The sequence below is a fragment of the Musa acuminata genome, chromosome BXJ2-10 (assembly GCF_036884655.1).
Source record: "Musa acuminata AAA Group cultivar baxijiao chromosome BXJ2-10, Cavendish_Baxijiao_AAA, whole genome shotgun sequence".
Classification (NCBI taxonomy): domain Eukaryota; kingdom Viridiplantae; phylum Streptophyta; class Magnoliopsida; order Zingiberales; family Musaceae; genus Musa; species Musa acuminata.
This window is the reverse complement of record NC_088347.1, coordinates 25,136,456-25,158,880: the sequence shown is the minus strand read 5'-3', so window position 1 is coordinate 25,158,880 and position 22,425 is coordinate 25,136,456. Positions and strand designations below refer to the sequence as shown.

At 42.5% G+C, this 22,425-nt stretch overlaps 5 protein-coding genes across 7 annotated transcripts; 2 read left to right on the top strand and 3 right to left on the bottom strand.

Moving 5' to 3' along the window:
• Nucleotides 1-353: 353 nt before the first annotated feature.
• On the bottom strand, nt 354-4,861 carry LOC135624628 (myosin-binding protein 2-like). The gene is made up of 4 exons (XM_065128451.1): nt 3,044-4,861; nt 2,732-2,911; nt 1,227-2,608; nt 354-864 (listed from the first exon to the last, which is right to left on the bottom strand). The coding sequence occupies exons 1-3, from the start codon at nt 4,725-4,727 to the stop codon at nt 1,245-1,247; spliced, it is 3,228 nt and encodes a 1,075-aa protein (XP_064984523.1). The 5' UTR covers nt 4,728-4,861; the 3' UTR covers nt 354-864; nt 1,227-1,244.
• Nucleotides 4,862-10,133: 5,272 nt separating this feature from the next.
• Nucleotides 10,134-10,628, bottom strand: LOC135625710 (stigma-specific STIG1-like protein 3). Its single transcript, XM_065130798.1, has one exon. The coding sequence runs from the start codon at nt 10,626-10,628 to the stop codon at nt 10,134-10,136; it is 495 nt and encodes a 164-aa protein (XP_064986870.1).
• Nucleotides 10,629-13,901: 3,273 nt separating this feature from the next.
• PR1-1 (pathogen-related protein) lies at nt 13,902-15,077 on the top strand. 2 transcript variants are annotated; one of them, XM_009422841.3, is made up of 4 exons: nt 13,902-14,127; nt 14,188-14,320; nt 14,444-14,745; nt 14,832-15,077. In XM_009422841.3, exons 1-4 carry the CDS (start codon nt 13,957-13,959, stop codon nt 14,931-14,933), a joined length of 708 nt encoding a protein of 235 aa, XP_009421116.3. In that variant the 5' UTR covers nt 13,902-13,956; the 3' UTR covers nt 14,934-15,077. The 2 variants fall into 2 exon arrangements, with proteins under 2 accessions (XP_009421116.3, XP_009421115.3); XM_009422840.3 differs by having other exon boundaries at nt 13,914-14,127; nt 14,814-15,077.
• Nucleotides 15,078-15,090: 13 nt separating this feature from the next.
• On the bottom strand, nt 15,091-18,192 carry LOC135624941 (uncharacterized). 2 transcript variants are annotated; one of them, XM_065129079.1, is made up of 7 exons: nt 17,464-18,192; nt 17,127-17,399; nt 16,509-17,025; nt 16,164-16,363; nt 15,795-15,907; nt 15,442-15,582; nt 15,091-15,365 (listed from the first exon to the last, which is right to left on the bottom strand). In XM_065129079.1, exons 1-7 carry the CDS (start codon nt 18,025-18,027, stop codon nt 15,284-15,286), a joined length of 1,890 nt encoding a protein of 629 aa, XP_064985151.1. In that variant the 5' UTR covers nt 18,028-18,192; the 3' UTR covers nt 15,091-15,283. The 2 variants fall into 2 exon arrangements, with proteins under 2 accessions (XP_064985151.1, XP_064985152.1); XM_065129080.1 differs by lacking the exons at nt 15,091-15,365; nt 15,442-15,582 and adding an exon at nt 15,665-15,794 and having other exon boundaries at nt 15,860-15,907.
• Nucleotides 18,193-20,185: 1,993 nt separating this feature from the next.
• LOC135624956 (uncharacterized) lies at nt 20,186-21,418 on the top strand. The gene is made up of 4 exons (XM_065129114.1): nt 20,186-20,398; nt 20,494-20,682; nt 20,770-20,952; nt 21,057-21,418. The coding sequence occupies exons 1-4, from the start codon at nt 20,393-20,395 to the stop codon at nt 21,111-21,113; spliced, it is 435 nt and encodes a 144-aa protein (XP_064985186.1). The 5' UTR covers nt 20,186-20,392; the 3' UTR covers nt 21,114-21,418.
• Nucleotides 21,419-22,425: the final 1,007 nt, after the last annotated feature.

Below are 22,425 nucleotides of genomic sequence, written 5' to 3'. Positions count from 1 at the left end.
CCACACCAGAACAATGTTGTCAAGTGACCTTAAAGTGTACTACAAAGAGTCGGGGTTTTGTTGATGCTTAAAGCAAAAGGGATCAAAGTCCAGAGTCGGGGTTTTGTTGGTGCACACCTTCGAAGGCAATGATTCTACAGCCCAACTACATTACCTACTCCCTGATGTGTCCCAGCTTGAGATTTAGGTATAAAGATCCTGCTGGTCTTCTTCTCATTGGAACAACTAGCCAACGTTGTGGAGCTCCTTGATGCCAGCTTTTGTGTTTGAAAATGGATGGATGTGCAGGGCATCCATTGGACCACAACTGTCCTCGAGGGATGGAAGACATCATGCTGTAATGACCGAGCATATAGAAAGAACTTTGTTAACTATATTCAAACCCATGCTCAAAGATCATCATACAACTGCCACTTTCTCTCTCTAGGGGACAAGAAAAAAAAAGTGAAAAGAACAAGAGCAACTCCATCCACTCTACTCTCTTCGTAAGACTTTGTACAGCATTGAAAGCCATGATTTCTGGCACAATCACGGTGAGTGGCTGCCACACCACCCACCACCCTCCCCTGCCTCAGCCACCTTGCCTCCCCCACAGCAAAAGTGATGAGCCCAGAACAAGGAGAAATAGAAAAGGAAAGAAATAGAAGAAAAGAAAGCCTCATGAAAAGCCGGGCCTGGGAAAGCAGATTCCATCCATGGCCTGCTTCCGCACGCTGTAAAGCAACCGACAAGATACAGAACCAGGAGCTCAGTTTCACCACTGGCGTGACCGATTTGCATGCAAGAAGAACGCATTCATCCATTACTCATGTTCGATGGTTATTGTTGCAACCGCATTTCCAGACAACCCATCCACTCCTCCATCTGTCAACAAAATCCCATTCAGTTTGAACGTTATCTAAAGAAGAAACCCGACATATTAGGATCAGACAGGGAGATGCTTTCTAGGTGAAACATCTCCTTTGTTCTTTTCCTTTCATTCGGGTGTGTGTGTATGCGTGTGTTGATTCTCGGTTTATGCTTCTTTGTAGACTCTTTTTTTTCTTTTGTTAAGGATAAAGAAGATTAAAACTGTGACCGGTATGCTATGCGGAAGTCTAAGCAGAAAAAAGACATGAGCAGTTAATAACTGTAATGAGTAGCACATCATGAGTGGAGTTTGATGATATGCGGTAGTTGCCTATACATGAATACGAGAATCAAAACGATCGGTTGAACCAACTTACCTTCATTTCTTCTGCATACTATGCTGCGAATGAAGGAAAATAATCACATGAGTTCCTCGCTCGAAGTTCCACACTTCTCAGATCATGAAGATGTTCCAGTATCTCTTGCAGAAGGTGTATTCCCTTGTCACCTTTCTTCAAGGAACTGATACAATGCTTGAGAAACTCTCGGTCTGCCTCAAGAGCTTGCAGTCGCTCATAGATGTTATCAACCTCCTCTATAATTGCAAGCTGCTTCTGCTCTTCCGCAACATTTAAAATTGTTTCAGGGGAAGCATCTATTGCCTCTTCCTTGATGCATACATCATCTTCATTTTCATTATCAATAGCATCAAAGAGAGGAAGAAGCCTCTTTCCTTTAACAATGTTTCTTTGTTCACTATGAAGCTTCCTGTTAGCTTCTAGTTCTTCTGAGGAACCATTCACATCATCATGTAAATCATCAATCAGAGGTTCACAATTTCCATTTGAAACATGACCATTTGCATCTGAAATGTTCCCCACGGCATCTAAATTTTGGGGGTCTTCATCGTCCGATATAAGAAGTTTCTTTTCCAATGCCCTTAGTTGCTCGAGGATGGAGAGTCTCTCTTCCTCAAAATCAGCCAATGATTCGTTAAGTGTAATTAGATGCTTTTCAGTGCCTTGCTCTGCCCCTGAACTTAACACAGCATCAGTAGGAGTATTTTGATTACTTTCATCAGGGCTGCAGGTAAACTCATCACCTTGTTGGAACTCAAACAAGAGGTCGTCACTGTCTTCAGCACTTGATGAAGCGGAAGATGCTCCACCCTTACCATCGACCTTGTTCTGCGCCATTTGTCTCCTCTCCTTGGCTTCGTGACGTAGAACCTTCTTTCTGTAAACTTCAAGTTCCTTCTCTAAATCCTGTTTCTCCTTCTCCCTTTTCGTCATCAACTCATTCAAGAGCTGCAAGGCTTCCTGGTCATACTCTGACTGTTCCTCCATCATCCGCTGATATTGCAATGCTTCCATCTGCATAGCAGCTTTCTCTTCTTGAAGCCTGGTTATCATTGCCATTGTTTGGTTGGCAGCAATGGCAGCAGCACTTCTCTCTTCCTCAAGCTCAGCATATAATGCACTCAGGGTCTTCCGTTCTGCTTTAAGGGCAGCTTTAAGCTGATCTACAGTCAATGTCTCGCAGCCTTCAAACTCACCAGCAACACTACCATCTAGAGACTCTGTTCCTGATTCTCTCCTTCCAAACAAGAACCTCTTATGTAAATTGTTAATGCCATCAGAAGAAGTTGGCGTCTCAGGTTGCCTCTCCTCTTCAATCTCATTATGCTCTTGAAATCCAGCTATATGGTCCGGGCATTGTGCAGTAGTCACTATTGGTTCGCTTTTGGCGGCTGGCATTTCTTTGTCAAAGAAAAGCATTAATCAGGACATAAGAACAAAGCAAATGCATCATATGTAACCGACCAAAAAGAAAGAAAAAATTGTCCAGAGGATGGTTATAAGGGATGATGTGAAGCAGGTACCTCGGTTTATATCAATAATGTCATTATAGCTCTCCGAGGGTTCCTCATGTGTGCTTTCTGACATTAATATTGGTTCATGACGATGTGCGTGATCAATGTGTTCCTGATCACATATCTCACTCCCTATAGATATCTCACAATTGGTCTCCACATCGATCAATTTATTGTCTTCTTCATAAGCTGTAACCATCAATAAAATGTATGATCCTTAAGAGGCACATAGCTATATCAATGAGCACATGAAATAATATTGATTATGCCAACTCAACAAAATTGACTAAAATTTCCCTTTTAATTAAAAGATTATCTTACCTTGAGTTCCAGGAAGGTCTTCCTCTCCCATCAATGATTCCACTTGAACACCACCACCATCTGGGGATGTTATGATTGGTGTTGCTAGAGGAGCAACAAATTGGTGATCAGATGAGCATTCACCAATGTTCTCTGAAGAAGGAAGGACTACAGAATTCTGCTCCAGGATCTCGCACCTCTCCGTATTAGACAAAGATGATACATCTCCCTCGGCTGGAGTAATTCCTATATCAAGAATCATGGCATTTTGTTGGCTTCCATCCATCTCAGAAGAATTATCTTCAACAGTATCAGCCATAGAGCATTGTGGGGCTTCATTCATCTCAGAAGAAGTCTCTTCGGCAGAAGCCAACATATTTTCCTCCTCTGTAACAAATACTGTATATTCAAGAGCATCAGCTTGTAGTTCTACTGCAACATCCTCAGAGGAATTTTCTTTGACAACATCAGCACTCCCCACAACCAAAGACGACAGCTTCTCCTCCTCCATAATGCAGCCAACATCAACAACCATCGCTTTGTTTTCCACTTCAACATTTCCTGAAGGATTCGCTTCAACAATATCAGCCATCTCTGTAGCAGAAACCAATCCCTTTTCCACCCCTGTAATGCTCCCCTTATCAAAAGATCTACCATCGTCCTCCACTTTTTCATTCCCAGAAGAATTCTTTTCGATGAAATTAGGCCTCTCTTCAGTGAAAGCCACCGCTTTGCTCTCGTCCCTGCCAACTTCTTCTCCTTGGAGATGCCGAAACTCTATCTGATCTTGTTTGCCAAATACACACGCAGCATGACTTTTTGTCATAGTCGCAGAGTCGATCAGCTCCACCGGTATCAACCTGTCCTCATCGTATACGTTCTCCAGATACCGAGTGAGAACTTCCAAGGAAGCATCTTCCACCAATGGACAGGCAACAGAGAAGTCGATGAGGGTTTCTAGTTCTTCCAACTCGCTCTTCGAAATGATAGCGTCTGTTGCCTCCTCTCCGTTGATCTTTACTTCAATATGATCCTCCTCCTCCTCCTCCTCCTCCTTATCATCATCAGGATCATCATGGAATCCATCAACTTGATCTGGAGATACCAACCCACCCCTTTCCACCTTTTCTTGGCAAAAGACGGCATCTTCTCTAAGAAGCTCGCGATCGACGACGGCAACCTCATCCACCAAGTTCCCCTTGTGGTCATACTCCACGGCGCCCCAAGAAGGCTTGAAAAGGAGGTAGGGCGAGTAGAACCCGCTCTCGAGGACGACGTCGCAGCAGGAGCACCTCAGATCCTTCTCCCCCTCCTCGCTCCGCTTCATCCAGGACAGGACAGCCGCCTCGACGGGCCGGGTCGAGAAGCAGCAGTCCTCACACATCTCCCCGGCCTCCGCCAACCTCCGATGGTAGGCGCAGTAGCCCAGCTTGGTGACCTCGGCGGCATGCTCGTCGCAGAGGAGGTCGCGGTAGGCGTGTCTCCGCCGACCCTCATCTTTCTCGAAGAGGTGATCCACTCGGGAGCAGAAGATACAGGGTGCCTTGAGGCCGAAGAAGGCAGCGAACCGGGCGATGAGGTAGCCGAAGAGACCGTTGAGCAGGAGGAAGAGGATGAGGGCCCATTCCAGGATGGCGTACACCAGTATCACCGCCATCCTGTGGCTGTTCCGGTGCAAGACGGTCGCGAACTTGTTGGCCGCCATGATAGATGAGATCAGATGCGCTAGAGGAGGACGGGTTACAGTCTGCTTCGAGAGAGATCGTATCAATCGGGATGACAATTGGAAGGAGACAGACGAAGAAGAAGAAAGGTATAAACCGAAAAAATTGGAAGGAATTGGTGTCGGGCCAATTACAAGAAGGTAGATATATATACGAGCAGAGAAGCAAACGTATAACGGGTCGGATTCTGGAGAACCAGCTGCGTGCCCGATTCAATCCCAGCTTTGGCTTTGGAACACCTTGCTGTCCTACTTTTCAACGACAGGGATCCACCGCCACCGAAATGGATCTGACGGTCGAGAGGCCCCGCCACGGCATCGCCCCCCCGCCCCTCTTTCCTCTCTTATGCCTGCCCAAAAGTAACGTGTTGTCGAAGCATAGGGTGCCCGACTCATGTCCCTCATCTTCATCATAGAACCACGAATATTAAGGCAATGTCAAGCACCCGCCGTATTGGAGGTTTCCCTTCGTCGTCCATCTGATGTTTTGATGGACTTAATATTGAGATGGATATTGGTTTATTAGTCAAACCAGTGATTTTGGTTTAGTCAAAACACTTTTGATGACATCTATCAAATGCATGATGCAAAATTATATATCCTACGACTAAGCATGGTCAAGGAGGGAGCATCGTACAGAAAGAGATGAGAAGTTGCAGAGCCAAAAAGCCACCGATCACTGAATAAGAATGATTACTGACAAAGTTGGTATGCAGTGTACAACTGCACGTTTGGCTCTCGATTCCCTCTTCTGCTTGTATCATGATATCATTACGATCGTCGTGAATGGTAATACCGTGAACATACGTTGTGTAAAGATGACTATCTATGCTCGTGATATCCATGTCACAATCAGTAGAGGCTCTGAAAGCCTCTTAAGGAGGTGATCGAATCGGTCGTCGGAAATGCCTTTTGGGGAACACATGGCCGAGGTGGGTGGGTATGCACAAGGGAATGGCTGGCGGGCTGGTGAGACGATGATGATCTCCTATAAATGGAGCTACCGGAGAAAAGAAAGGAACGAGGGCTGTACGCCGCAGTTTAGCTAATCATCCCATCGTTTCTGAAGAAGCCATGACTAAATCATATAGTCATCGATATGCTTAATGCAGAACGAATTAGTCAAACAACCATTTTTAGATCCTTTCGAGTGTTGCACTGTGCTATATACTCTTCATCAGCCATGGAAGTCGTCAGGGCGTTGGCCGCGGGGACTCCGTCCATCTCCACTAGGTGATTCGTTGGCTGCCGGTGTTCTTGGATGTCATGGGTGACGGCTTATCGAGGCATCTCAACAGGCGTTGGAGGGGCTGTCGATTGCTCAGAAGCCGAGGCTGTCATAGACTAACCCAAATGAGGGATCAGGAGATGATAGACTACATCATCTCGATCAACGTTTGAACTTACTCAAGAGTGAGGCTAGAAAAGCTTTCGTAGGAATCACCAATGCTAGATATTCTAAATCCAGAGTTAGGAATAGGAATATAGGTTGTTGCCCACCATGAGTTAAGTAGCTATAAGTCGGGGTAGAACATCTTCGCTTACAGTGTTCATCGAGTGATGAGTAGACGAGATGATGTTATTTTGATACAAGTCATTCTTATAACGTCAAAATAAATATAGAGATGTGGAGTGATGTTTGGATCAATCTCACTTAGTTTAAATTAATATGCACAAAAAATTTAGGTGGAGCTAAAAAAGTCTCGAATGTCAACCTACATAAAGATGAGTAACATTATCTCTTTGATGCTAAGTAAGTCACAAACTGAGAAGTGAAAGTTTCATGTAAAATAGTAATTGATCGCGATTAATATAAATTAATAAACGTTTATAATTAATTTAATGAGAATAAATACTTAGTGATATAAATAAAATAATTCTTAAAATTTTATATCAGATGGATGTTTATATGTCTCAATCATTAATCAAATCATCGACCATCTCGATTTAATTAGGCTGTCACATGTCGAGTTCTTTGCCCGAAAGGCTACTACAAGAACACCGATCCATGAATCAGAAGAATAGATGGAAAAGTAGTGCCGACACTTTGACATAGAAAGTGTGGAGGACAGATAAAACTCTTGGAAGCCAAGCAATGTCTAATCTCTCTCCCTTTTTTCTTCGTTTCTGGCACACAGTCATCGTCGGTGAAGTCATGGAGGAGTCAACTCTTTCATGTTCACCAGTTTAAATTGGATCCCAGCGGAGAATTAGTATGCATCGCATCGAGAGAGTGTGGACTTCTTTGCTGTTAGTCCCTATCTTTCCCTCTGCCATGTTTGCATCTCTGTGGCAATTCTTCGTCGGTGCAGCAAACCTCGGTCGAGCTCAAGTCTCTTTGGACCTGAAGTTTTGGACCATGGTTATGCATATCGACAAGATTCATCTTGTCAATGTAAGATAAGGGGGTGAGAATCTCTAAGGAAATATTATAGTGATTAAGAGATGATCATGTAGTCAATCTGTTGTGTCTAATAAGAGATGTTCATCTCGTTTCGACACAAAATAATAAGCTCAACCAATAAATACGTTCCATCGATAGAAGAAAACATTGTGCTATATTAGTAAAATTTGATGTGGAATATCTCCCTAATCACAAATAATTAGAGGAGGATCAACTATAAAAGGTAAATATAGATGGACACAGTTGAAATCCACAATTCATGAATCTAATTTGGGCATCCAATGGACTATGTGGTCTTAGGCTTCATTTCAAAACATAATTAATTTTTTAATGTGCAATTAGAGAAATAAGTTTGTTTGGTTAAATGATAGATGAAAACTGTATGTTGTATACATTGATAAAAGTGTTGTTTTATAAAATTATATATTAAAAACATATATATATATATATATATATATATTTTTTTTAAATTATTAAGTAAAATTATAAAATAAATAAATGAATATATGTAATATTGTAAAAAAATTCATAAATGACCCAAATATATGATAAATAAAAAAATATAATAATATAAATAAAATATAAATAATTTTTAAAAACAAATAAATAAATTTTCTTTTCATATAAAATAAAGATCATATTGATTTCCTATGAAATCATTTTTGATAATCTTGTAATTTTAGATAAAATCATAGTATACTTTTGAAACTTGAAAAGTTATATTAGTATCAGGTAAATGTTGAAATATTCAGTATAATATTCAGTCTCGATGCAACTTGAAAAAAATATATCAAACACTAATTCATATTTGAAATATGCATTTGACTCTCAATGTCCATTTCAAATATATTTTCAAACATAATCTTAGTACAGAAAAGATTTCTTAGGCTTAGTATCACATTAGATGATCAAGATGATCAAGCGATCACCGACATCGAACGAAATGAAATTAGTAAAAGAAAACCGAAAGAGAAAACCCATCAGGAGTAGAACATTTGAGATGTGTTACACACCATATAAGAAATTCAAAGTAATTATCGTATAATTAAAAATAATAATTCAATTGCAAAGGAATATTTTTTAGAAAAATATTCCTTTACGAAAGAACATTCGAATTTCTAGAAGTCTTTTTTCTTTTTCTTTGAGGTAAAAAAAAAAACACATATACACACATACAATTTAAAAAAATTGTTGAAGTGTAAATCATATATCCACCGCAGTCCACAGCCCGAAAGATAGAAAATAAGCAAACACTCGTTCATAATAGAGAGGTAAAACTCAAAACAACTTCTCTTTGCCTCGTGATGGGCTTTGAGCCTCAAAGGTGAAATCATAGGGCTGGGGACAAATAAAATGAAGAAGATATTATTATTATTATTATTATTATTATTATGTTTGATATAATAATAATTATATCATGTGTTTGATATATTATTATTATTATTATTATTATATTTGATATATTATTATTAGTATGTGCTTCTATTTATACAAGGAAGAAATTTTAGCTATTATCAAAGGAAATCTTAGCTGAAAGAGAATAATACGTAAAACCCCCCGAATGCAAAGGGATTTTGAGTTTAGATGTATGACATAAACCCGAATTGGCAGCAATTTTATTTTAGCATATCTCTTGATATGATCGATGCAGATCGTAAGAATCGGATTACATTTATTGTATATGACCCACAGCCCAATAAAAAATTAATCTTTTGAATTGAATTGATAATCATTTTGATTTATGTTACTCCGATCAATTTGACTCACGCTCATTATTGTTAGATTCCTGATAAATCATAAGTTAATTATTAGTCAAGGCTCTATTAATTGATTTAATTATATAAATATAATTTATTATAATAAGTTTCCATATATCGTTCATTATTTGAGGTATTGTGCGAGTCAACATTGCCTAAAGTCCACGGCGAAGTCTATTCCCGACTTACATTACATGCCACATTCAATTGCAAAGACGGCATCGAATAAATGCTGCAACTACTCGCAGAACAGATGTAGGACTCGGCTGCTTGCTAACATAACAAGCAACACATCTGTTTCTTTCGCCGTGGCTTTCGATGTCTGCCATCTTTGCCGTCACCGGGCATGTGAGAGAGGGAAAGAAAGCGAACCTGCAGGAGAAGCAATGCTCGTGTTGCACCACATGGGCATTGCTTTTGTGACGCTATGGATGCACTCGGTGCCATCGATTCCCACTGCCATCCATCGCACCACAATTTTCTTCGTCAAGCTGAAGACTCTGGTGGCGTGCGTCCACCCACCGATCGAGCGTCCAGTGTTGTTTCGTTTTCCATATGGGAACGGATGGAGGTCAACCGTAAGAAGCATCGGATGGAAAGCAACGTAGCCATGAGTTTAGTTCATTTGGTTGCAAGAACGTACAAGTCCATGACTGATTGGGAAGCATACGAGTCACGTTGTTCTTCTGTGAATGAGAAGAAGCCACATGAGTGATTGCCGATGATGAACTCTACCTTACCAACAGTTAATGCAGAAGATCCGAATCCTCATGATATGATATTGATTCATGACAGAGCACTTGATCTCTTCATCCCTTCTTTACGCCACCTCGTCGACTTTACCCATATATAGTTCTCGGTTTATTTAGTTGTTTTTGCAGTCACTTCGTTTCGATCGGCTTCAACATGTAATAGAATATTGATTGTAGCAAAAAAGAGGGTTTATTTCCATAGGAATTGTGGTCGATTAATTGAACATCTCATGATGATGCATGCATTGCAATGTAAAATTTTATTCAAGCCATGGCATATTTGCAGCATATTTCCATTAAAAAAACAAGTAATATTATATATATATATAGCATCAGTATGTGGTAATAATACATGTATATTAATGACCCTTCAGTTTAATGATATGGACCTCAACAAAAAAGGCCAATTGCATTGACGCATTTATTGGTATTCAAGCAAATGCAGGAAGGCTTTGATTCGCCTGGAATCCTTCGTCTAGGCGTAGTCACACAAGCCATACATGCAGGTCTTCTTGCACCGGTTGAAGCAGCTCCCACAGTTCTTCTTATCGAACGCCAACCTCACGCACTTCCCACCGCAGCAAGCCCGCGTGAACTTGCACATCTTGCCGCACTTGCCGCAGTTGAAGGGATCGCTGTCAGTGTCGACGCACTGGTCACCGCAGCAGCGCCGCCCGGGGCTCCCGGCGCCGTAGCAGACCATAGGATCGATGCTGCACTTCTTGTTCTTGGGTGCCGTCACGGCCAGAAATCGGCTTCTCCGACCTCCCCCGATGTCTCCCGTGGCTGTCGGACTGAGAGCTAAAGCTATGGCTATTGCCATGAGGAGGACGGCAGCTTGCCCCATGGCAGGATGGTAAGGAATGTTGACCAGTGGCTGGGCGCTGCAGAGTGGAAAGTTAGGGTTGAGAAGGAAACTGGGGCTTCGAACAACGACGCAGGGATTTATAAGCGATGATCGGATCTCCATGGCTGGTTGAGTTGCAGTGCAAAAGGTATAGAGAAGATGGAAAGTAAAGGCGGGAGAGTGGCTTTGAAGGGTTTCGAGTGCAAGCTAGACACCAATAGTCAAACAGCTTTAGGAGCGTGTGTGTGTTCTGTCATCACATGCATGCACGTACGCTCAATGACTCGAGAAGAGAACCATTTTATTTTTAGTCAAGTAGTTCTGAAGAATGTGATTCCGTCTCTGGTGCAAATGAATCCGCAGTCTGCATTAGCGTCCTCAACTTTGCTCTGCTTACAGTGAGTGTTACGTAGGTGGACGAGATCTGAACATGGCGTTTGGTTCTCGTTTCATTAACTTCTCGACTCATCCCGTCGGCCATCACCATTACCATCATACGAAAATTACGAATAGCATATACACGCTTCCTCCGTACATAAAATGTGTATACGTATGTACACATAGCAGAAATTGCATGCAACGTTATACCGAGGAATAGTGAGTTTGGCTTCGATAGTATACGAGTTCCGCATATCTCTAGATGAACACGATTGTCAAAGAATCGTGTGTATCAGACCACGAAGTGAAGTTGAATTCCGAAACATGGCACGATTGTCAAAGAATGCATCATGATGATTGGAAAACTCTGACAAGTTTAACTTAATCGGAGGCATGTTTGGGATAACGTGAATTAACATGAAACAAAGATCGAATCATTCTCTACATGCTAATTTGTGTACGATGTCACAAGGCCTTTTCCTTTATTGTTCTCTAGTAACCGCAGGGGGTGGACTAAGTCCGGCCTTTGTTGCCTCTTCGATATGCATATTTGGTATAAGTTCTTTGAATTATCATCCGAGGTTCGCATCAAATGAACTAATGTGATGGTTCTTTAAACTCTGATTAGAAACACGATATTAGTTTCATTATGTGTCAAATAAGAGGGATATAAGATTAAAATTTACTTATAAGGATTCGAGGAATTGTACTACTATTAACTTAAATTTAAATATCTTATTTAGTTTGGGTTAAACGAAATTGATAGGTTAATTAACCTATTAGGCTCGGGTCGTGACATTTGATATTAAAATCAACATAGTATTTGAGTATAACGAATGAGCTCAAGTAGTAAAAGACTATTCGTGAATAGAGTGAAAGACTTGTTATGATGCTTTACACGTAGACAAACGAAATTGATAGATTAGTTAATTCATCAAACGAGATGTGAGTCATGATAATATTTTTATGTGATTAGTGATTCAAAAAGTCGGGTTATAAATAATCGGGCTTAACCCATAATCTATAAATCTAAGTTTTATGTCTTACCTAATATATATTAATTATAACCAAGTTGAATGATATATATATATATATATATATATATATATTAAAAGGCCTTAGAGGAGTTGGCAAGTTGGAGAAAGATGGGTGCCACGATTGGTGAATGCTTTGGTCGTACAGCCTTCAGTCAACTATCAATTACTTCACAATTATAATATTGAGAATTAAGCGATTAAAAAAGATATATTGACTACGATAATGTTACGCTCGATTGACCAAAAACAAACACTTGTCCATAGTGCGAATATATATTAATTAATCAGCCACAGCCTTGAGATTGACGAGGTATTTTCCCAAAGCTCAAGATGGAATCGCGGGTTAAGCGCTTGTCTCACACGACACGACATTGGGAGGGGTTATGAACTTTTTGGCATTCGTGTTTATTTTATATCCGATTGTATTATCTTTTTTTAAGGCAACTTGAGATAAATTGATAATGGTCTTACCTACATAGTTATAATATTAAAGAAGTTATGTTGATGTATAGGCATTGATCGCGACTAAGAAAATTCAAGTTTTTACATTTGATGTATGTATTGTTCTTGCTCGAAAGAGAAGGGATAGAAATTTCTTATAGAAGAAAGGAAAAAAAATTTCGACTAATTCCTTTGTCGGATGGATCCATTGGTCTCTTCTATCTTTTTCCTTTTTTTTATCCTCAATATCAATATGGATTTGTTATACGAGATGATTACGAGGAGTATACTAAGGAAATCAAGATATAAGTTGAGGACTCCCAAAAATAAATCGTGAATCTTAACTTATTGTGATGGTCGATAATCTAAATCATGACTTATGATACAAGCTATATCTATAGTAAGAAAATGATATTTAATATATTTTTAAAGATAATAATAACTTGATTTTCTTATCGTAATAAGCTCGATACCATGAAAATATATATCATAGTGTATACAAGGTGGTAATAATGCTATTGTGAAAGAGTTGAGGTGGATATATGTTACCATCTTTTTACGTAGCAAAGCGAGATCTACTTTTGAAATACCAACATAGAAATTAAATTAAAATTTATTATCTATCCATCTCGATTCGATACATATATAATTATACATAATCCGATCAAATTTAGGACAAATACTAATCCAAATATAGATCGTATAACAATTAGGAAACATTCTATCCGGTCCAAAAATAATAAGGGAGGAGCATTTAATGAAATATTTCTCTTTATTTACTCATTATAAAATATTATTATTATAATGATAATTAATATCAATTATTGTTTATTAAATTTACTTTATCATTGTCGACTATTGATTTATGCATTGAAGAGAACACGTCAGGAAATATATCCGATCTAAGTCCATCTTAGCTAGTGTTCGAATCTTCTTTTTCGTCAAAAAGACCTCTTTTACACGGATCTGAATCGAGTCGGATTGATTTCGACATCATTGATAATTTATCTATCACAAAAAATTTCTGTTAGGTTTCAATTAAACTGTCTAAGTCTATAATTTGGACCCCTAAAATCTTTTAATTTGTTATCGAGTCGGCTGGTATGATTTCAGATGAAAGTGATGGCCGCTCATAGTTTATAGTAGCCCAAAGAGTTGTTTGTCTGATTCGACTAAATATTCTGAATGGCTAAAGACAACGGATGAATTCATCATGTTCCATCATACCAATTGAATATTTATGGATCGTAGAATAGAGCGACGAATGGTTGGGTGATCATGTTATGAATCTTCCATTTGAATACTCTTACGGATAATCTCATAGAACAAGTCAACAACTTGTATGTCATGCTATTGGGTTTATTAATCTTAGGATTCCATGGTTAAAGGATCATGGAAAAGTTTGAATGTTCAAACCCACCCACCACTACCAATTTATAAACTTCATCATTGATTTAGATGGAAGTGCAAAGCTCAAATGTTCTTACTATGACGATTGGAATTTTGGATCTATTTTGGCTTGGGTAATCAATCCAACCACCGAACATGTCTTGTCCACCGATCTAGCCTTGAATCGTCACTATAAATGTCAGTTGATGGTCAGGCCATCTCCCACGCACGGAGTAGGTGACATGGCCATCTCAGCTGGAGGAGACAAGTACCGCTCTTTCATGCATGGAGAGGGCGAAAGGAACACCCAGTGGAGGTTCGGAGCTCCTCCGGACTATGATCTCGTCAACAAGCTTTTTGAGGAGGGCCGAACTCAGGTAAAGCTATCACCTCCTCCTCCTGCTCCGCCCTTCGTGTCTCACCTCTAGTTATGACAGGAGTGGCCCGTGGGATCGCTGGAAGAGAAGGTTCAGCGCATAGTGAAGTCACTCGAAATGGAGTTGCAGCACAAGATAAGGCCAGAGGACTTCAAGTCTGTCAACCGAGAGAAGTTTCGATTCAGCGTGAATGGTGATTCACTTTACCAACCCCATGCTGCGGCTGAAGTGGATCAAATTTGATCCACACGAGGCCTACATATAGTTCTGATGAGGTATTATCTTATGAATGCCATATATATTACTTGGGAAACAGGAAGAAGAGGAATTAGCTTGCAGGAATTACGGGAGATGGGAGGAGGCTACAACGCCTTCTTGCAGACCAACCTGCCTAAAGAACTACGGATCTACGACCCAGAGGCGGAGACGATGGACTCGTCGCACGAGGCCTTCACCACGACGTTTCCCCGTGGTTTCGCCTTGGAGATACTCCAGGCGTACAGTGGCCCGCCGACGATCGCATTCAAGTTCCGGCACTGGAGCTATATGGACGGCCCATTCCAGGGGCACCCTCCCACCGGAGAATTGGTCGAGTTCTTTGGGATCGGCATCTATCACGTAATCCTCTCTCTCTCTCTCTCTCTCTCTCTCTCTCTGATGTCAATTGTGATGTGAATGTTCGATAGGTGGATGATGAAATGAAGGTCGAGAAGGTGGAGTTCTTCTTCGAGCGTGGAGACTTCCTTGCGAGCTTTGTGAAAGGAGCGCCTGCAGCGTCTGGTTCGCGCTGCCCTGTCATGTCATGAAGATATAGTGGATGGATGGGTGAAGCCGAACGAAACAAGTCCGTTGCTGTGAGTCACTGATGGTTTGGAGCAATAATTGGTCAAACATTAGTTTGTCGAGTCAGTACGACTTTAATAAAAGTCAACGGTGCTTAGTTCACTTCAGTGAGCACAGCTGTTCAACAACTTTGCATTGCAAAGGCTGCATAAATATTTAATATTCGTGGGATTCAACCACAGATAATTATTACTACTACTTAAAATAATCTTAAATTTCTTACTATCATTACAAGAATTTTGAAGAGTATGAACGTCAATCTAATACAATTATGTTGTACATGGAGCTTTTTCATCAGCATCTCTACATCAAATCAGCCCAAAGATCCACTTCTGGCGTATGCGTCGACTTGGCTTATGTCGACAAACTCTTCCAAACCACTTGCTAGTAAAAACCTGTAAATGCATCTGATGATATCAAGTATTTCATAAAATAAAGAAGAATACGATATTACAAAATCATTTAACATACTCATCTCTAAGGGTGGTTGTGATTGCTTGGCAGCCACCCACCATAGAGGATTGCATATTAATTGCAATGTTTGGGTTATGAACACTCTGGCGGATTTGGATCCAACCATGTTGCCCGTGGACTTCATCCGAGACTCTGGCTCTGTCGGTCAACATTGTTCATTCAAAATAGTCAACGATGATTGTTCAATTATTTTCCCACACAAATCAGCTCTATGCTTGCTCACGATATATGAGGCATGTCTTCTTAAGACGATATCAGGCGAACACAGAAGGATGTCTTCTTGGAGAGGTATGTATGTGCATAGTATATCAGAATAAATAAAATGCAGGACAAGCAAGCTCTTCCTATACCTGTACATATGAGCATCGATGTCAACTGGTGTGTCATTTGAGTCAACAAGGCAACCATCACTCACCCAGCAGTCGCCGCAAGCGTCGAGATGCCATCCTCGGAGTCGCCCTTCCTGCGTTCCACAATTAGCCCATTGAGTTGCACGCTTTGAACAGAGCAATCGATGCACATCGAACGAGAGACCAGATTACGTTTTCTACCAAGATCTCAACAAGTCAAAGATGCAAGATGTTGCGTCAGGATCGAGAGAGATAATTTTTTGGTTAGAACAGGCTTGAGTGAAGGATACCAACACAAAGTCCAACTTCACTGCAACTGGTCAACACTAACCATGCCAAACAAGCAGAGGAGGGGGATAAGAGTTTCACCTCGATGTTTTGTTTTAGTGTCTCCACAACCTCAGCGCCCTTCTGTTTGGCGTGCTTCGGCTGGGTCAGGATGTTCATCCTCAGTTCCACCGACTCCAGTGGATCCTTGAGTTCCTTAATGAGACTTCCGATCCCCTCTCTGGAGCCCATCAGTTTCATGCGTACCATCTCGATGATGATCTTTACGACCATGTATGCACCTATAGGCAGAGATCATGAAGCAGGTGAAGAAGGATTCTTAATTCTCCCTATGACCACGTTTAGAGATCGCTATTCCTCGTCTCAGTGTACTGCCGAATACGTAATAAGCAAAAGACGAAGAAGAGTGATGCGGGGCGGTTTTACCATCATCAAGAAAATGGTTCTCTTTGAGTGCGCCGTGCCCTGTGGTCTCCATCATCAGATGCGTCTCTACGCCGTCCCGGTTGAGCTGAATACCCTTGTCGATCACGTTCCGATACCCCACGCGGTACAGGCAGTGGTGTCCGCCACGGGCGGCGATGAACTCCGTGAGGGCCACGCTGGTCCTCGCGTCGGTCACGACCGTCGTCCCCGGATGCTCCCTCAGCACGATGGCAGCCATCAGCGCGATCAGCCGATCGCCGTTGATGGCGGCGCCGGTGCTGTCGACGACGCCGCTCCGGTCGACGTCGGTGTCGAAGACGATGCCGAGGTCGGCCTGTTGCTCGAGGACGGCCGCTCTGGTGAGCGACATGGCGGTGCGGTCCTCCGGGTTGGGGATGTGGTTGGGGAACATCCCGTCGGGCTCCAAGTGGAGGCTGCCGAAGGTATCGGCTCCCAGCTTGTCCAACACGTTCCAGGTGAAGAAACCCCCGGAACCATTTCCGGCGTTCACTACCACCTGCAGGAACAGTTTATACGACATGGACTCAGGTCGTTCGTTTGCTGATACCGTAATCTTAGTATCCACATTACGTGCCATGAAATGTGCTGTGCGCGTACCTTGAATCCTTCGAGGGGAGTGTCGTAATGGTGGGGATGGTTTATTCTCTCTTTGATAATGGTGCGAAGGTGCTCGGCGTACGCACTCATGAAGTCCACGTTGTTCCTCGTCAGCGATGGCACGCTGCCAGTGTACCCAAGCCCCATCCTTCTCGTCGTATGTTTCCGGGCAGCTCGGTCGCATATGTCCTCCACTTCGCTAGCGTTTAACCCCCCTCTCCTGGTGAAGAACTTGAGCCCGTTGCGGGTGTACGGTAGGTGCGACGCCGTCATCTGGGTTCATCGGTTTTTAGCATCGTCATATGCATGCTGCTCCTTCGGCAAGTGCAGATCTTACCATGATCGACGCGTCGTAGGCGAACTGCGGCAGGACGGTGCTCATGAAGCATGCTGGGGTGGTGGCGAGACCCATGTCGAAGACGAGGCAGCCGGCTCTCGATAGCCCGGCCAACACCGCCGTGCTCAGCGCCGGCCCGGATAGACGTGGGTCTCGCCCGAAGGACACCCGCACCTTCGCCATCTCCTGCTCACTTTCCCTCCCCAGGCTCTCCATGACCCACTCTCCGAAGCTCTCGGCGATCGCCTCCACCGCCTGGGGCGTAAGGTCGACGCTGCGGCCCTTCTCTCCCTCTAGAGCAACCCCGCGCACGTCAGACCCATTCTGTAGCCTCCGGATTGTGTCTCCTTCCTCGTTTGCGCTGAGGACGTTCGTCTGCTGGTCGGTGCCGCTGACCGCCTGCGGCACGGTGGCCGCGAGTCTCAGAGCTTGTCGGAATGGGCGGTCGAGCAGCGTGGCTGACCTCTTGAATGGATTCGCCGGAAATGGAACGATATTTCCACTGGAATTGCACCGAGGAGTTGGATACAAAGTGGACGGAGCAGCCGGAGCAGCCATGACCATGCAACTGCAGTAGGGTGTCAGAACGTAGCCTTGGCAAGATAAGAACTTCCTTTAGGATCACGCAGCGGCAACCACATGGATCACTTAGTTCGATCTATACCACTCGACAACCATGGCTAGATAGATATAGATGTGTTATTTTGTTTGCACTGGAAAATATCTTACAACAACACGTTCCTCTGATTTCATTCCTTCTTTTCTTTTTCTTGAGGAAAATATCTCATTTCCTCGATTTGATTTTTTCTCTTGTTTCTTCCCCTGCTTGCGCTATGAAAATATCTTCCAATTGAAATCAACTTCGTAGCCTATGAACTCATTACTTCGATATTTCCCTTCATTTTCGTGTTTCATGTTCTTCCGCGAGAAATATCGGAGGACTGGGGATAACTGTTTTCATGTTCTTCGTCAGTTTGCGATGGAGAAGTCGGAAATGATAGTGCCTGTGAGGCCCATAATAAAGTTGGAACTTTGGGACGTTGGAGCGTTGCGACGCCGAAAGAGACGGTAAGATCTGCGTGGTGCAATGGGAGGTTTAAGAGGAGTAGGCGACTCCCCTTGCTGTGATGTGATGCATGCAGCGCAGGTGAGACGTCGCATTGGATGGGCGGATGCGACCCCACCAAAGAGGCAGGCCCTGTTGACTTCAACGCAGACAAAGTAGGTCAAACTTCGGCTTACCAAACCACGATCGACTTGGGCGGGCCGATCCATCCATGGTCATTACGTGGCCCATCATTCTGTGTCAGTTTATATATAACATAACTAACCAACATTCCTCGAGCAGCCATCGTGGAATTATATTATATATATTAATATGTAAAAAAACCGAAACATACATTTATTAATATGCATCGAGTAATCAAAATCTTCATTTCAGCAAAAGGATATATTACATTTATTCGAGTCTTATATGATCAAACTATTATTTTAATCGAATTGACAAATGTTTTAATGAAAAGGCAGCACAGAAAAATGACCGCTATGAGTCAACACCGTGATTTGACCGTCGCCGGACCTTTGTTCCCCAAAGTGCGAACACTATTTGCCCGATACATAACAACTAAAAGTTTTCGCATTGATTGACATGTGGCATTGATTCGCATGTCTTCTTCTCGTGCTGGCTTTGCATTGACCAATCACAATTATGACCCTGCTTTGGGCGCTTTCTAATGCAGCGTGCTCCTCTTCCTTCCTTTCCGATGCAATGCCGCAGACTCTTCACCAATCACAATCATGATTAGTACATCCGTACTCGCTGAATGCAGATGCAAGCTTTGGTCGTTTCTACTACTCCATCTTTTCTCTCTGTCAGCCAACATCAACAGCTTTGTTCCTCTTGCAAAACAGAAGTGTTTCTGTTAAATCCTAAAACGCTTTTAAGTATGCTTCGAGGATATGCTTACGTAGCTACGTAATATCTTTTCCCATGTTGCGTAGTACGTAGCTATAAACCCTTGACAGGCCGAGTGCGTTCCTCTGGAACGCACTCAACCGTCGCATTTGCTACGAAGCCTGCGCAATTAGTGCGGAATTATGAGGGTGCTAATAAAATATGTGAAGAGAGCGGAGTGAAGTTACAGTGGAAAGCTAACGGAAAAGGCTGTCTATGACTAACCATCGCCATGCGTACCCCAACAAGATGTCATAATTGAAAGGCCTCATTCCATGTCCTTGTCGGTTTCGTAGATTGTAACTCAGTACGAGCCATTAGAACCTTTCTTTTCCTTGCCAAAACATTTCCCATCTCATTCATCCAATCGCTGAATCCACAAAAACCGGAGGCTCTCGTTCCTGCTTCCCAACACACAACTTTTCGAAAGAGAAAGGAAGCCGTTCATCAGTCTGGTTAACAATCAATAAAACCATCCTTTGCTGGTTGGTCTCCATACATTACGCATGCTGCGAGTCAGTGGCAGAGCAGATAAGGGTTTCACATGACTGCGCATGGCAACCGAGGTAAAAGAATCTTAAACGGCGGCCCCCTCCTGACCCCAGCTTTCGAGGCCAAAACGTCAAAGGCCTAATCCTTTGAGGACTCGTGTATCCAGGCATGGCGGGGGGCAAAAGAATCACTACTGTTGGCTTTGGGACAAGAGCCAAAAAGCCAGAGACTTGGTGGGAGAGGAAAAGAATGGGGTCTTTGAGTGGCAATGAGTAAGCTTCCTAAGCTGAGGGCAGGCCATGCCTGATAAAGAAGGCCAAAGCACTTCCTTCCCTTGTCCTTGTGATTGAGACTTCACCTTACCCCCCGCTACTGCTGCTGCTACTACTGCTCCCTTGGGGTCTCCTATATATTAACCACCAACGCTTCAACGATTGCTTGGTCACTTCACACAGATTGGCTTCTTCGTATACATATACGACGATGGAGGTATGTAAACATGGCCACGAGCTTTGGTTATTTTTCTCGTTGGAGTATGAAGTGTGGCTTTAGCAGCTGATGTTTGTGCTTACCTTTGGTCACAGGGCATGATGAAGAGGCACCAGGTTCCAGCATTTGGGTACTGGGATTACTGCGACGAGCTTCCCATCACCCGCTACTTCGAGTCAGCAGTGCAGGCTGGGTTGATCCGAGGCCGTTTTTTTGGTGAAGATGACGATCTCTTTAACGTGTCAGCCCAAGTGAGACCGGCTTATCTTAACCACCATAGAAAGGTTATCATTGATCTCAGACTCCATACTCTTTCCAACTACATGTATCTCATGCCTTGACTTGTGTCATTGATCAAAATTTGGTTTTAGGTGAAAAAGACTGGTGATATAGGGGGAGAGAAGCACTACGGTAAAGGGCAGCAGAGGAAGCAAGTGAAGGTAATCAGCGACCTGAGGATCCAAGCCACCCCGAGGAGGCATAGAGCTCCCAAGGCCGTGGACGAGGACTTGTACAAGATCCCACCTGAGCTCCTCTACCAGAAGCCCAAGAGGGTATCTCTCACTCCTGTTTGCTCCCTTTCCTACACAGATTTCTTCTTCTTCCGTGCCAGTGTATGTATCTGACAAACTCGGCCAATTCCTTTTCCTGTTTGCAGAAGAGATCGTTAAAGAAGTTATGGTCAGGATGTATGGGACTCAATAGCGTTGCCTGAGAGGACGAACGACCGATGGAGTGAGAGCGCATCGCATGCCGAAGCTTTAGCACCATGGAGATCCTTTTTATTTTCCCTCTTCAGTCGCCGTTGTGATCTTTTCCAGGCTTTGATCAATGTGATGTGATATATCATTGAACAGTCACTTCCCTCAGTCAGAAGTGATATATATATATATATATATATATATGGTTTTTGTTGTAGGCTAGAAATTAATGAAAGAGAGACTGGTCTGGTAATCAGCCATTTATTTGGCAGGATATGGCTTGTGTCAATACTATTCAAAGTTATCCTGCAAATTTCCACAGTAGAAAGTTTCTCAGAAATGCTACTGATATATCACTCAGGTTCAAGTTACTTCTTAGCAAACTGAGATATATATACTATTTGCGTATGAGATCTCCTCCCACTTTTATCTTTTTTTCCCCCTTTAACATACTACCATAACTTATCATAACCCCCAAACGGAAAAAAACCAAATCAAATCATTGTTATTTTGTGACTATCAAAATCAAGCAACATGTCAAATTTCATGTGTATATATATATTTGATGAACAGTGAGAATGGCTGTTCTTCCCACATAACATCATCCTAAAATCATTACCACAGTCGTTATAATCATTACAAGAGTTCTTATTTCAAACAAAATTTACACAAAATGGAAAGTACTTGGGAGAACCAAATAATTTCAGCACAGGAGTCGAATGCAGGTGGGCTATTTTTCGAGGACAGTGTTGGCTCAAAATCTTAAGCATATTTGCTAACTCGCATGAGAAGAATTCTTCTTTCCTTCTTCCCATGTCACCTACTTAGTTCTCTAAATCAATCACTTCAACCCATTAGAAGTGACAATCTTGAGGCCCTGCCCAGTCCTCTGTGCCATCAAGTCCTCATCATTTTGGGGGTTCCCGAGCTGCCAGTCGGCGTGTTTACAATAGTGCTATTTCCTAAAAAAGCTGCTTGCTGTGTCCCTCAAAGGCTATGGTGCTATAATGTTAGGTTGTCCTTTTCGTACTACTTCTCGTTCCATAATACCACCTTGAAATCCTTTATGCCATATCTTATGACTCGGACAAGGACCGAGTTTGCAACCAACGGAAGCGCAAGAAAAAGATAGTGATCAGATAAGTTGAGGACTTCTTTGTCTTTCAAATTGCAACCTTTCTAAAAGGCAATCCAGCTTCTAGTGGGGGATTAATGGTGTCTGTTTAAAGCTTGAGTACAAACTGTACTTTAGTAGTTAAGCTTGGGCTACTCCATGTATATAAAACTCCCTTGGTGCTGTTGACAGATGAGGACAGTAACTAAAAT

Coding starts and splice junctions, on each gene's coding strand:
- LOC135624941 (XM_065129079.1), bottom strand. CDS start 18,027: ATGGTCATGGCTGCTCCGGCTGCTCCGTCCACTTTGTATCCAACTCCT. Junction 17,400..17,463: donor CCTACGACGCGTCGATCATG/GTAAGATCTGCA, acceptor CGATGAACCCAG/ATGACGGCGTCGCACCTACC. Junction 17,026..17,126: donor CTCCCCTCGAAGGATTCAAG/GTACGCGCACAG, acceptor CTGTTCCTGCAG/GTGGTAGTGAACGCCGGAAA.
- LOC135624628 (XM_065128451.1), bottom strand. CDS start 4,727: ATGGCGGCCAACAAGTTCGCGACCGTCTTGCACCGGAACAGCCACAGG. Junction 2,912..3,043: donor AGACCTTCCTGGAACTCAAG/GTAAGATAATCT, acceptor TGATGGTTACAG/CTTATGAAGAAGACAATAAA. Junction 2,609..2,731: donor CATTATTGATATAAACCGAG/GTACCTGCTTCA, acceptor TCTTTGACAAAG/AAATGCCAGCCGCCAAAAGC.
- PR1-1 (XM_009422840.3), top strand. CDS start 13,957: ATGGTCAGGCCATCTCCCACGCACGGAGTAGGTGACATGGCCATCTCA. Junction 14,128..14,187: donor TTGAGGAGGGCCGAACTCAG/GTAAAGCTATCA, acceptor TAGTTATGACAG/GAGTGGCCCGTGGGATCGCT. Junction 14,321..14,443: donor GTTTCGATTCAGCGTGAATG/GTGATTCACTTT, acceptor CTTGGGAAACAG/GAAGAAGAGGAATTAGCTTG.
- LOC135625710 (XM_065130798.1), bottom strand. CDS start 10,628: ATGGAGATCCGATCATCGCTTATAAATCCCTGCGTCGTTGTTCGAAGC.
- LOC135624956 (XM_065129114.1), top strand. Junction 20,683..20,769: donor ATCTTAACCACCATAGAAAG/GTTATCATTGAT, acceptor ATTTGGTTTTAG/GTGAAAAAGACTGGTGATAT. Junction 20,953..21,056: donor TCTACCAGAAGCCCAAGAGG/GTATCTCTCACT, acceptor TCCTGTTTGCAG/AAGAGATCGTTAAAGAAGTT.